The 14,666-nt window shown below is 39.8% G+C and overlaps 1 protein-coding gene across 5 annotated transcripts in view; it reads right to left on the reverse strand.

Annotated features, from left to right (window-relative positions):
- Window positions 1-14,666, reverse strand: part of LOC121517311 (protein kinase C and casein kinase substrate in neurons protein 1-like) — a 116,162-nt gene that overhangs the window by 5,861 nt on the left and 95,635 nt on the right. For 4 of the 5 annotated variants that reach the window (XM_041799001.1, XM_041799000.1, XM_041799002.1 and 1 more), the window contains 7 exons: window positions 11,859-12,015; window positions 11,539-11,774; window positions 6,506-6,661; window positions 4,423-4,598; window positions 4,212-4,250; window positions 1,107-1,227; window positions 901-1,007 (listed from right to left, as the gene is read on the reverse strand). In XM_041799001.1, coding sequence (XP_041654935.1) covers window positions 901-1,007; window positions 1,107-1,227; window positions 4,212-4,250; window positions 4,423-4,598; window positions 6,506-6,661; window positions 11,539-11,774; window positions 11,859-12,015 — 992 coding nt within the window. The remainder of the gene's footprint in view (window positions 1-900; window positions 1,008-1,106; window positions 1,228-4,211; window positions 4,251-4,422; window positions 4,599-6,505; window positions 6,662-11,538; window positions 11,775-11,858; window positions 12,016-14,666) is intronic. The other variant, XM_041799004.1, reaches the window with a different exon arrangement.

Consider the following 14,666-nt stretch of genomic DNA (forward strand, 5'->3'; position numbering starts at 1 on the left):
TATTTGGGATAAGTAAGGTGTGATCAGTCAAAACAACAGCCTTGATTTTAAACAGAAATTTCTTAGAAATTTTCCTTTCTAAAAACCCAAATTCCATTTAAAAAAAATTACATACATTTTTTTTAAATTTCTTACACAAATTTTTAAAGTATCCCATGAAAAATGCCCAAATATTTCTTTAGATCGACTTTAAATCTTTCAGTGAAACATCCTCATAAAGCCTTAAAATCCTAATAAAATGTTCCCCCAAAATTCCTGAGAAGTTCCTTAAAAAATTTCAAGCAAATTCCCTAAATATAAAAGCGTATTTGTATTCGTCAGTGCATGTAGTAATGAACACGTCTGGATTTGTCTAATTTGGAGCAGTAACAATTCTGTCTGCTCGCTGCTTTTAGACAAACAGTGAAGAGGAGGAAGAAGCAGGCATAACAAAACACTTGGAGAAGAAAAGCCAGCTGTGGCTGCTAAAGCAGAGGAGTGGCGAGACTGCTGGCTTGTTCCTCTCACCAACTTCTCTGTGGCATTTTTTAAAAAAGCCTCTTGGTGTAAAAGCAGAGAGGGCCGAGGACGTTAATACATTTGAATGCCATATGGGGATATAAAGAAGTATAACAGCAGCTACAACTGTGTCTTTAAAAATGTATGTTGGCTATAAAAACAGTAGGCTTGAGAGTTACAGGAATTAAAAGGTTTAAAAAGTTGCATTATATAAAGATTTAATGTTTATTGTCAGGTTTGTTTGCAAAAGTACAAAATCATAAAATCAGTCTAAAATATAAGATTTTAAAATTGACAGAAAGGAACCTAAATTACTCGTGTTTAGTAAACCTAATTTTCAGAGTAAATGGGGTGTTATGATGTGACTGATGTCATTGCACTCAACAGATTCCCTGAACTGACCTGCTGCGGTCACCAGGTGGAGCCACATGGTCGGTGCTTGGAGTGGGTGGGGCTCCATCTGGTTTCTTCTTCTTTGGAGGAGCACTGGCTGCGTCTGGGTTGTATTCCTGGATATAAGAAAGACAACATACAAACAGAATTAAGAGTTGTTTCACTCATAAAGGACAGGCTTCATTTAATCTGGTTTAAAGGTTTAAATGTAGAACCTCAAAGGCAGGCCAGTTCATATGCATCCCTGGGCCGTGGTTGTTGCTGAACCACTTCAGGTCCTCTTGTGTGTTTGCAGCCAGGATCGTGCGCTCCAGTTCTCTGTATATTGTGGCATAGCTGTGGAGAGAAAATGGAACAAATAGTGACACTGGAAGTGCCAGTAGAGACCTGGGGCTACTGCCAATTTGGCACCAAAACTCACAATGTAGTTCAAATTCTGGGCCGAGAGAGATCCAACATCGGGTCAGGAAGAGACTTGTGAATCCCTGAGCTTTGTGCTGCAGCAGAAACCAGAGCAGCTGAAGAATTTGGCCTAAATGATGCTACTAATCCTTCACATGTTGTTTATGTTGCTACAATATTTACGGAATTTCTACAATGTGTAACATATGAGAGAGTATGTTTGCCTGTCTTATTGTGCTCTTTACTAACTCTCTTTAGCCTTATGATCATATGCCGCCAACCAAATACAGGATATTTTTGAGCAGTGTCAGGTAAATATACCCAACCTACCAGCCACTGGGGAGGTAAATAAAAGTAATGTATCAAAATGATTTTGTGACAGCAAACAGCATGATCTGATTCCCAGCTTTCTACTTATTCCAACTGAGTTTTCCAATTAGAGCCAAGCAGAGCCAGACCCAGACTCCTACCAAAAGTTAACATTATTTCGGGAAACTAGACTACAAGTCAAAAAATGTCATTTTATTTTTATTAATCCACACTCAGTTCCTCATCATGACAAAGTGAGAACAGGATATTGTAGATTTTTGCAAATTTTTTAAATAAAAAACTGAAATCTCACATTGACATAGGTATTCAGACCCTTTGCAAAACACTTGAAATTTAGCTCAGTTTCCTCCCATTTTCCTGGTTATTGCTGAGATGTTTCTGCACCTTGATTGGAGTTCACCTGCGGTAAATTAAATTAATTGGACAATATTTGGAAAAGTACACACCCCTCTTCAGAAGACCTCACAGCTGACAATGCGTATCAAAGCAAAAACCAAGGTCAAAGGAACTGCCTGCAGAGCTCAGAGACAGGATTGTTTCTGCTGCACTGAAGGTTCCCAAGAGCACAGTAGCAAGAGTAGTTCTCAGATGGAAGAAATATGGCACAACCAGGACTCTTCCAAGAGCTGGAAGCCCGCCCAAACTGAACAACCAGGGGAGAAGGGCCTTACTTAAAGAGGTGGCCAGGATCCTGATGGTCACTCTGACTGAACTCCAGAGATCCTGTGTGGAGGTGGGACAAAGCTCCAGAAGGACAACCATCACTTCAGCCCTCCACTGATCTGGGCTTTATGGCAGAGTGCCTAAATGGAAGATTCTCCTCAGTGCAAAACACATGAAAGCCCACTTAGCATTCACATGGAGTTTTTTGCAAACTCCACACAGGCTCGTATGTGTTTAGCACTGAGATAAAGTTTCTGTTTAGCCACTCTGCCATAAGCCCAGATCAGTGGAGTCCTGATAGAAACATCTCAGCAAAGATCCAGAGAAATGATAGACACCGGAGCAACTTTTCACGTGTTTTTGCAAAAGGTTTGAATACTTATGTATATATGTGATATTTCAGTTTTTCATTGTTAATGAATTTGCACAACTTCTGTTTTTATTTTGTCATGATGGGGTACTGAGTGTAGATTTATAAGAAAGAGGATAGTTTTTGAAATGTAGCATCAGGCTGCAACATAATAAATTGAAAAAAATGAAGGGAGTCTGAGTAATGTCTGAATGCACTGTAAATGACTTTATGCGTGTTATAAAAGGCAAGGATATATACTATTGATCACTATTTCAGCATATTTGAACTGCATATATTAAAATCAAAGCCAAAATCCTCTTTCAGGAACTAATAAGGCTCTTTTTTGAGGAGACAGATGTGTGTTGAAATGGAAAACATAAAAAGAACATTAAAATATCTTGCACTGTCTCTTAACTTCCTTACTTTATACTACATATTTACGCTTTTTATCATTTTTATTCAGCGTCCTTGCACTCTGCAAATCTGTTGTGTTAAAATGTCTAATCACAGCTACAACTACATATTCAAATTTTAGAATAAATTTCCAGTTTAACTTTATATTAATGTTTAATTCAAGTATATTGAGAGCATAGCTAACAGGAGTCAAATTCCCTATTTGTATAAGCCTATTTGGCTAAAAAACGGATTCTGACTCTGAACATATTGATTTATTTATTTTGGATAAACACGTGAATCAATATAGTAGCAGAAAATCGTACCATTCAATGTGTGTTTTTTTTCCCCAAAAAGAATGTCACAAAAGCATATTTATCTGCTTCAGTGTTGTTACATTTTCAGTTTTTTGTCAAAAAATGTTCATCAGGTTTACTAGAAACTACTGACTTGTGGTTATATGCCTTCAAGAGACAGTGAAAGAACAGCATTGGGTTAAGGAGGATGGCTGGATTAGTGGAAATCTTGATTTTAATGGTGTAGCTATACTTCTTGTAACAAACTTTGGATCATGGAGCTGTATGGGGGTCGAATGATGCGTTAAAATGTGATAACATGACATTTCCATCTCACAACATTTAAGGTTGTGAGATGGAGTGATTTTTGCCTCTCATCTTCAAAATCAGTTCACCCTCAACTCAAAGCGTAGGTTTGTGCCAAATGTGTCAAAAATCCCTAAATGCATTCTTGAGATATCACGTTCTGGCCTAGACAGATTGACAGTCTGATAACGTAATGTCTCCGCCCCTGGATATCATCAGCGTGGAGGCATCAAAACAAAGAGCTTAAATGTGTCTCGTCATCTCTAACAAAAGAGTCATTTAGGGAAACACGAGTGAGTTCAGTGAGGGTGAAGGAGATGTCTGGATTGAAAATCAACTTGAGAAACTACATTTTAATCCTTAAAACTCCACAAAAGGTTCAATAATCCTCTGCAGATGTTGAAATACACTTAACCGTGGGTCCTGACTTCATTGTTACATGCAGGTTAAAAGCAGCTGAGAGTATGACAAGCGTTCATGATGAACAGAATTTAGTTTGTCAGAAACGTCATAGCCTGAAGCGCTCATTAATTAGTGCTGTGAGTCTGAACATGAGTGAAAACTGATGAAAAACATGCCTGGATTTGTTGGGAACCATCAGTTTGAAGTCAACTGCACTGAAAGTGACACAACAGATCAAACTGATTTATGTAGGAACTGAGAACAGAGTTACAATGACACACTGTGAAATCTGATCACACTGTCACAGAGTTTCATCTCTCATACAGTGTTTTACATAAGCATGGGTCAGAGAAAACACAGCTCTTTGAAGCATAATTAACAGCATACCTTTGGTTCTCAGTGAGGTTAAGATGGCGTTTGATGTCCAGCAGGGCCTCCTTGAGGAAGGTCAGCCTCTTCACTTCATGTTGCTGGCACTGATCAAACACCTGCTCCATGCTCTCCATGTACTGAGGGGTGCACTTGTTGAGCTCCTCCAGTGACTTCTCATATTTCTCCTTAGCCTGAAGAAGAAACAATGGCAGATTAACAGCCAAAGAACCAGAATGGTCCAATTAATGCTTCTATTTTTTACACTTGCCTTTCTTTTTCTTAAGTTAAACCAACATTTAAGATGATATAATATCAAATGAACATGCTAAGAGAGAACAATGCAAACTAGCTTAGGCTGTAAATGTTTTCATGCGGGGATTCAGTTTCAAGCTCCATACTGCACAAAGAAGTACAGTGCCTATAAGAAGTATTCCCCCTTGGGTATTTTACCCTTTTATTGATTATATAAATCAATTATGGTCGATATAATTTGACTTTTTGCAAAAAAAAAAAAAACAACCCTCTAATGTCAAAGAAAAAACAGATTTCTGTAAAGTAATGTCAAACAAAAATATATAATCTAAAATAAGTGGTTGCATAAATATTTACCCCTTCAAGTCAAGATTTAGTAGATGAAACTTTGGTTGCAATCACAGCACTGAGTCTGTGTGGATAGTTCTCAACCAGGCTTGCACATCTGGACACTGCAAACTGCTCAAGCTCTGTCAAGTTGCATGGAGAAAACAAATCTTCTCCTAAGCCGTTGTTCTTTTGCAGACTGAATAAGATTTTCCTCAAGGTTTTTCCTATATTTTGCCACATTCATTTTACCCTCTACCCTCTATAAGCCTTCCAGGGTCAGCTCCTGAGAAGTACCCCCACAGCATGATGCTGCCACCAACTTGCTTCACAGTGGGGATGGTGTGTTTGGTGTAGGCTAAACATAGCGTCTTGTCTGAAGGCCAAAAAGCACCATTTTGGTCTCATTAGAACAAATAACTTTCTACCACTTTACCATGAAATCTACGAACTGTCTTTAGGCAAACTCAAGTCAAGATTCAATATGAGATTTCTTCAATAGTGGTTTTCTATTTTCCACTCTCTCATGAAGTTTCGACTGATGAAGAACCCAGGAAACAGTTGTTGTATGCAGAGTCCCTCCCATCTCTGCTGCTGAAGCTTGTAACTCCTTCAGAGTAGTCATAGGTGTCTGGGCAGCCTCTTGAACTAGACTCCTTCTTGCAGGGTCACTCAGTTTGTGAGGACGGCCTGATCTAGGCAGATTTACACATGTGCCATATTCCTTCCATTTCCTGATGATGGATGGATGCCTTGATTTTTTTGTATCTATCCCCTGATTTATAATTTTCAGTAACTTTTTCTCTGAGTTGATTGGGCTGTTCTTTTGTCTTCATGGTGTAATGGTAGCCAGGAATACTGATTAACCAGTGACTGGACCTTCCGGACATAGGTGTCTTTATACTACAATCACTCCACTCAGGTGACCCCCTCTTAACTAACTGTGAGACTACGAGCACCAATTGGCTGGACCTCTGTTGAAATAGGTCAGTCACTTTAAAGGGTTAGGGTTAGGGTGAATATTTAAGCAATCATTTTTTTTTAAGTTACATATTTTTATCTAATAGACAGTACTTTGTAGAAATCAGTTTTCACTTTGACACTAAAAAGTTAAATCATATTGACAATGATTGATTTATAAAATCAATAAAAGGGTAAACATGCAAAGGGGTACCTTCTATAGGCACTATAACACCCTGAACTTTCATTCAAATAGTAGTTTAGTAACATATTGGTCAATTAGTCAAATCAATAGCCACTTAAAACCCTTCCAGGAGAGCCTACATGAGCAGTATGAGTGGAAATGACAGTAAAAATAGGAAAGTATGCACTAAGTCTACCCACCAATGAATCCCTTTTGTTCAAATATCTTTGTGGATTTGGTACATCTCAAGAAGGATAAATTAACTTTGCTTTCCTGCCTTGACTTTCCTCTAAACATGTCTGTTTTTTCACCCAGCCTTCACACCAGAAAAACAAACTTTTATCTCATAACATTGTGTTTCTGGTTGCTCCTCACCTTCTGCACGTCCTGTTTGCATTTGTCCACTTTCTCGTGGAGCTTCTTCTGCTGGTCTGGTGTGACAGAAGCCTCCGTCTTGCCGTTGGCCTCTCGGGTGGCAGCCAGCTTCTCCTCCTTGCAGGCCATGTGGTACGTTTTCTTAGCTGCCTCCATCTGTACATCCAGACACAGGCGTTATCAGTATTTCAAATACATGATCTGCATTAACCAGTGGGGTTCAATGAAGTCATGTCTACTCAAGACAAAGGAAGATACTCTAATGTGATCAGGACAAATAAAAAAACACAATCATGTGCCTGGATTCAGTAAAAAAAAAAAGAAAAGCCATTATGTAATCTGGGGTAGGAGACCAAAGAGAGTAAAAACACAGTTTGAATACACAGGGAAGGAATTCATGTTTCTTTTCAGGGAAGCAGACTCAAGCCGTTTTCACACACGCATTCCTTATTTTTAAATTCTAGATAATTTCACACACGCCCATAATGCTGTGAAAATCAAGACATAGCACAAAAGCGTGTAAAGACAGTTTATGCCTTCATATTACCGCCATATGTAATCAAACATACTCAGAGTTTTCGATATAAACAGAGGTGATATAAACATCATCCTTCCTACTTACTCATAGACAGTTTTGCTGAATATTTCATGCCCATGTAGCAATCTCATTTGTTGGCTGGCAGGAGAAATCTAGGTAAAAGCTGTGGCTGAAAACAGTTTTGGTCATGTGCATTCATATATGCAGGTTACCTCAAGAATTTCATGAAATTTTCAGGAGTTTTTGGCATGTGCAAGAACACCTCTAATGAGCAATTTTAATAAATAAAAAATAGGTACATTTGGACCCAGTCTCAGCACTTATCTGCATCATCATCTAGAATCGTATAACTGATGGTCTGTACCAGTGGTTCTCAACTGGTTGAGTCACAGGACCCACTATCTACTACTCAAGGAGAATTGTGATCCAAATTTGGAGATTTTTTTGGTCAATCAGATGTATTTAATGAAATATTGTAGAGCTTGGGCCTATGGCAGTACAAAATATATACCAAAACAATGAAAAGGGCCAAAATATGCATGATTTTAGAGTCTTATAGACAATTTGGCACAATTTTTACCTCAGGCATTCATCCATGACCCAATGAAAAGAACTTCACGACCCACTTTTGGGTCCCGACCCACCAGTTGAGAACCACTGGTCTATACTAATTCCTCCGTTATTCCAGTGAAGTCAGCAGTTAGCGTCAAACAACTTCTGGGCAAGATTTCCTTTTCCATGTGGCGTTCATGTCTTCAACATTAAAAGCAACGCTTCTTTGCACAAAACACCCCACAGTAGTGGTGCTCACCTTTTGATTCTCAGTTTAACAGTAGAAAACAGCTTCACCAGTTCTCACTTCAATATATGATTCCACATGAGCCCCAAAAAGCCAGTTTCCATCTGATTTACTCACACTTTAGGGGGATAAAGTTTGCCAAAACAATGACATCATGATGCAGATTTGCAAAAAGTCGAACTTTGTAAGAAAATTGCTTTCAAAGTCATAGTTTTTTTTTTGCATAGAGTTTAGAGAGAGCATTTCTGATGTGTTTTGGATGGTGAGGAATCTAAACCTTGATTGGCTTCCACCATTAACCCCCACTCTTCTATCATGCCAGTTCCAGGAATGGTTTGGAGCTTGGTCTTAATCTGGCACCAGTTCTTTGATTTTCCAAAGACCTGGCTCTGGTTAAGACAAAAATACTTCCACAGGAGGTGCAAACTCCTTGCTGGTCCAAGGGAAAGACTCAGTTTACGTCAGGGCCTGCATGTTTACATGTGAGCTCACCACTGCTGCTGGGGGAGGGGACTGATAGGTACAAATATCCAGGAAGAACGCCATTTCTAAACAACACAGCATGAATGAGCCAGATAACCATGCAAAACAAACATAGGTGCAAAATCAATGTAGGCAGGTGTTGTTTGGATTTCAAGGAAGGTTTGCAAAGCCTGCCCCTGTACTTTTTGGGGGACTTGATCCTTCATTGCTGTTGCTGTGTTTGAATTTGGTGCCAGTGTTGCGGGGAAAATGGAGATGCACACTGACATTTACAGTAATGTAATAATGTTTCTCTGTGGCCAGCTGCAGCCAGCAGAGAAGCAAACCAGACCCTTACAGTTCTTAGATTGAGCAAAGTGGCTCCAGTTTAAGCCCAGCACCAACCCTGGAAGTGGCATGGTGGAAAGGGGGTGACAACATCAAGCAGATTTCTAGTTCATGTTTGAATTTTTGATCGATAATGGGTTTTTAGCTGCACTTCAATACAGATATCTGCAAAGATGAGGTCCTGTCTGGTTGTTTTCCTCATGTAGTGTTTTACCCACACAAAAGCCTGCTGATATGTGAGTGGTTAAAACATCTATAAATATACTGCAAACTGAAACCAGAAAATTCCTGACAATGAGACCCATGTGTACAGATTCTTTAGAAAAGTTACAAAGAGACTTAACCTAAAGATGAGTGATGTCTTCCTCTCCTCTCATCTAAATCACAGAGTAAATTGGACAGGTCATTGTGATTAGGTTTTTCAGGCTTTCCTCACAAGTATGCTTTTCCATAATCAAACAATCTAATCAATTTGCTTCTAACGCTTTGCTCCTGCTAAACTGCAGTAAATATTTCATCCTCCATTTAAAGGAAGGCTTATGATCATTCATTTTTATGTCTTAGGGAACTGTGGTTGCATGGCATAGTGTTGTGAACAAGAGAGATGGCTCCTGGCCTCTAAAATAAACTTGTCCTTGAAATTTACCATCTCTAAAAGTCATCCTAGTCCAGATCAGTAAGAGTAGAGCTGCTTGTTAACAGGCATGGCTGATGATAGTATGTCATTCAGGGTATTCTGGTCTATGTACCAGAGTTTTACGAGGGCAGGTGACAGAGGGAAGCAGCTAGATGGCTAAAGCCTTGTTGCCATCAAGAGGTCAAGTTTGATTCAGTATAGTTTGGTACGCTAAACCACCAAATAGTTTGTGTTTCCACAGAAACTCGTACCCTCACTTGGTGGGCAGGCTGTAAAGGCATGCATAAGATGTCCCATGCAGCGTGAGTCTGCTGGTCCAGCCACAGAGTTGTAGAAAGGATGAGTGACAGAAATCAGTAGGGAATAAGCATTGAATAGCTTTACTTCAGCTGAAAGTGCTTTTTAAAAAAATAACTGCATATTAATTATGTTAACTTCTGTCAGTACAGATCCTCAGCTGATGGAAAACGTGTACAGAAACATTTTGAGTCCTAACGGTACGTTAATATGTGAGTATATATTTAGTCCAGAACAGTTTATACAACAAATATGAAAGTTTACAGCTGTACTGTGAGAATTTGCCACATTAAAAATAAAGTAAAAGTTCAGCTGGTGATAAAATCAAACTAGATTAAGTCAGAAATCCTGGGTGCGCTGATCTCATTTTAAAATAGGCTGCAGCCCCAACACGTTCAACAATCACAGAGTGATGTTTGCAGAAGTTACCTAAAGTAAGAGGTAGATGAATAAATAGCTACAGTACAGAGAATCAACTGATCTAAGGCTTCGTATTCACAAAACTTCAACATTAATCTAGTTTCACATACATCACGGATAGATGTGTGCCTTCTGGCTCTGCTTTGTGTTCTTACAATCAGGTTGAGATGAACGTCAGGAAACTTGATTTGTGGCCAGATATCAATATCCATGGACTAGGAAACAGTTTGGATCTCCGTTGAATCCAATTATCCCCGATTAATGCAGACTTTTTTTTCCCCCATTTTTGCCCGCTCCTCACAGAGACTTCCGTGTTTTGCAGCCTGGAGCCGAGCAGCCATGTTGTGCGCTGACGTGATGTCAGTGCTACCCCTATTGTTGAGTGTGTAGCTCCACCTTTTTGGGATGGATAGGTAAGATTGGGACCCCTACAGAAGGGTGCCGAAAAGTAGGACGGTATGGGTCGGTTTTTTGGGACCGTTCCAAATTTTGCTCTATGGAAACACAAAAAAATGTGTGCCGTTCTGCACCAAACTGAGCCGGACTGCTTGATGGAAACAACCTATAAGTGAGCTTAAACAATTATCTTTGCAGTAACCACAGCAAGAGCTCAATAATTTCAGACCCTTTAAATGGAGAGCTGTTTGGAACCTCCTGTACCTTTTCTAGGATCTTAGACAATGTTTTAAGGGAGTAAAGTCAGCAACTAAAAGGTGCCTCCCACTGCTGGAAGTCCTGAATGGGTAAACTTCCATTTAATTTGATAGAAATAATACATTGAAATGAGCTATTTTAAAGAAGTGGGTCAAGCAACATGCAGACAATCATCATGGGTGCATCCATGGAGAAACTCCAAGGCTCAGATGCATTTTTAAATTTGGACATACACTGAAAATATCAGACTTTTAGTCCACTTTTAGGCATCAGAATCAAGTTTTTAACAAATTCATTCTTTCAAGGTGATATGACTGAAAAGATGCTTGTCATCATTCATTTCGAGTAGTGTTTGACTGTCCTTTTTGCCTTGGTTTTGTCCCTCACCAACTCCTGTAGAAAATCTCTTTGACTGCTAAATGCACATCAAACAAATAATAAGCTAAGCACTAATCTTATTAGGACTTTTTGATGGACACATCTGCTGGAAATTATGCAGTTCATTTAAACTGAGGGATGAAAACATTAAAAAAAGGAGTTTTAACTCATGTTAAAGCCAAGGGGAACTGCAGATTTGGGTCATAGTTTCACACAACATCAAATCTTTTTAAAAACTTCTAGTTTGATAGGAAAACAACATGCAAATTCTCTCTTAATTAAAACATCCTCTTTATAAGGCTACACCTGCCAAACCCTGTTACTATAAATGATTAAAAATAGTAGAGAGGAAAGATGTGGACATGAAACAACACGTCATAAGCATGAAGCATGAGCCAATGAGCAGCTTTTTCCTGCCTCACATTCATGAAATGTTCTGTTCAATCCACCATAAAAGTGATGATTCATAGATGTTTCTCTCTGCACCCTCCTCCCCTCACCTCCTTGAGCTTCTTAGCCCACGGTTTCTGAGCCTTCTTGAACCCCTCCTCTGTCTCCTTCGCCTCCTTGAAGCCTCCGATCATCTGCTTGTGATAGGCCTCCTTCTGCCAGTTCTTCACTTTCTCTACGTCTTCGTTTAACAGGTTGTTCTTCACATCTTGGTGAAGCTCACTCACTTTCTCCGCCTCAGTCATCACAGCTAGCCAGGCTCTTTCCACAGAGCCGTACTGTGGACCTGGGGAACAAATTAGAACATACAGAATCAAATCTGAGCAGTGTAATTCAGTGATTTGTTCAGGTTTTTATGTTATTGACTGACCTTTCTCTATGAGCTGCCTCCATCTCTTGGACCAGGCAGTTAGCTGATCACCGTATGCTTTTTCTATCTTGGCACGCTCCTGCAGGCAGCCCATGAGGTCGTTGCAGAGCCGATGGCCATCATCAAATCTCTTGACAGCACGTTTGTAGTTCCCCACCTGAGATGCAGAGACAAAGATGCTGAATGACAGAGAACAATGTATACATTAAGATTCATGTAAATAAGAGAAAGATACCTCTCTTATACACATGATGGAGTTCTGTGAAAATGCATCTGCCCCTTCATGATTTCATTTGTATTTTTATTTTTTGCATCCAGAGCTGATGACGCGGTGTTTGAGTCAACGATGTTAAATAGCTACTTTTTAGTAAGCACTGCTTAGTGGCTTTGGCTGTCCATGAGTTAGCCATTGTTTCTATTTCAAAGTTTCTTCATCTCCATCTCATGGTAATCCAGCTATTTTAAAGTTTGCCGTAGTGGTTTCTATTCCAACGCCTCCATGAGGCGTACCTGAATGATGACCAACCGCTATGAAATCACCGGGGCATGCTTGGAGGCCCGGTGGGCGTGCTTGGGCCCTGCTCCAGAGTAGGACTATTTTGAGCAGGCTTGGTGTTGCCTGGTGCGGCCAGACTGGTGATGGAAAAGCAAACCAGCACAGCTTGGTTTGTTAAGCCATAGTGGAAAAGCCTCGGAAGCTTGCTTGAGCTTCAGGTCATGAACTGATGGTTGGACTTTTTCAATCAGGATTTTCTGGTAGAGAGCAGAATTCATGGTTCCATCAATTATGAGGATTCATCAAGGTCCTGAAGCAGTAAAGCAGCCCTAAACCGTCACACTACCACCACCATGCTTGACTTTTAATGCGCTGTTGTTTTTATGAAATTTTGTGTTAGGCTTATGTCTGATGTCATGGGACACGCAACTTCCAAAAAAGTTCAACTTTTGTCTTGTCAGTCCACAGAATATTTTCCTAAAAGTCTTTGGGATCGTCAGGGTGTTTTTTGGCAAATGTGAGATGAGCCTTTGTGTTCTTTTTAGCCAGCAGTGGTATACCTCGGAAGTCATGGTACCCAGTCTGCCCAGTCTCTTTCCTATTGTTGAATCATGAACACTGACCTGAACTGTGTGGCCTGCAGGTCTTTAGATAGTGTTGTACTCTAGAATGATCTTGGTCCTGATACTGGTCTTGAGACCACGCTTGAGTGTCTTGGTCATGTCTTTTTCACTCAGTCTCGTTTCGGTGTCAGACTTGCCTGTCTCAGGATTTTCCAGTCAAGACTGGTCAAGACCACCAGCACGACATTCCACAGTTTAGTACTGAAAGTTCTGCTAGTTCCTGCCTCCTTTTAGTAGAGTGACCCACCATGCACGTTAAGGTCACAAAATGCGTCAGTCTTTCAAGTTTCTTAAATGCAACCAAGCTCTTCTTTAAATCTTTATTTCCCATGAAAAGAAATAAGACTTTTGAGGACATGTTTTGTAGTCTTTAGTAACCACACCTCTGTGTGTTTACTCATGATGGTGAGCCTGGATTTTCAAGTATTTTGTTTCTCAATTTTGTTCAATCTTATTTCTAGTCAGAAATACCACTAAACACTTAATCTAAGCCTCATTCACCTAACAAATCTAGATAAACATATAATGTTCAGACATTTAAAACAATCACGGACTTGTTAGAGGCTTTTCCATATACTCAAGGATTTATTTTTGAAAAGAAGTTAATTAAACAGCATTGCTAAGATTTGAGATTTTGCATTGTAGTACTTTGAAAACAGAGTTGCTGACACGTATTTTTGCTGTCAGATTTATTTCAAAGCAAACTCAAATTAAAGAGAGTGCTTTTCTTACTGTTCAACCATGTGATGATTTTTAAAAATAGATTTTTATGGTCTCGGCTTGTCTCAGTCTCATTCATACTTGTCTTGGGCATGTCTTGGTCTCAGATAGTGTGGTCTTAACTAAGACACTAGTTGTAGGTTCTTTTCTGACCTCCTGGATGAGTCGTTGATGCGCTCCTGGAGTCATTTTGGTGGGCCCGCCACTCCTGGGAAGATTCACCACCATTCTAAGTTTTCCCCTTTTGTGGCTAATGGCTCTCACCATGGCTCACTGGAGACCCAAAGCCTTAGAAATGGCTTTTTAACTCTCCAGACTGCCAATGACTTTGTTTCTCATAACTCTAGATGATGTGTTGTTTTTTTTGAGATCTTTTAGCCCACTTTGTGAGACAGGTTATTTTTAAGGGATATCTTGATTTAACAGGTCTGGAAGTACTCAGGTCTTGTTGTGGCTAGTAAAATTAAGCTCAGCTTTCCAAAAAACTGTTAATTACGGCTAATTCATGATTATCAAGCAGAGCAACTACTTTTTCACACGGGGCCAGGTAGATTTGGATGGCTTTTTTGCCTTACTAAATGAAATCATCATTAAAAAACTGCATTTTGTATTTAGTTGACTTTGTCTGATATTGAAATTTGTATAGCATGTGCCACTATATGTGGAATCGTAACTAAAACAGCCTAATTCATTTCCTGGATAAGACATCAAATCATTCAAGAAAGAGAAATTATTCCATGTCATAATTAAATGACAGCCTCCGCTTTGAGCTTTCGCCACCTTAAGCGAGACCGCCTTAAAAAGCAAAGCCAAGCTATGTGGCTCCACCTCTTCGGAGCCTGCAGGGGGCGTGAGCTCATGGTGCATGATGAAGGGAGGATAGTGATGGTTTGGGGGGGGGGGTTTGCTCGTGCCTGTGCATGTGTAGTTATGCAATGACACAGGCTTGTGTTTGTGTGTGAGACTGCT

This window comes from Cheilinus undulatus, linkage group 11, assembly GCF_018320785.1.
Source record: "Cheilinus undulatus linkage group 11, ASM1832078v1, whole genome shotgun sequence".
NCBI classification, from domain to species: Eukaryota; Metazoa; Chordata; class Actinopteri; order Labriformes; family Labridae; genus Cheilinus; species Cheilinus undulatus.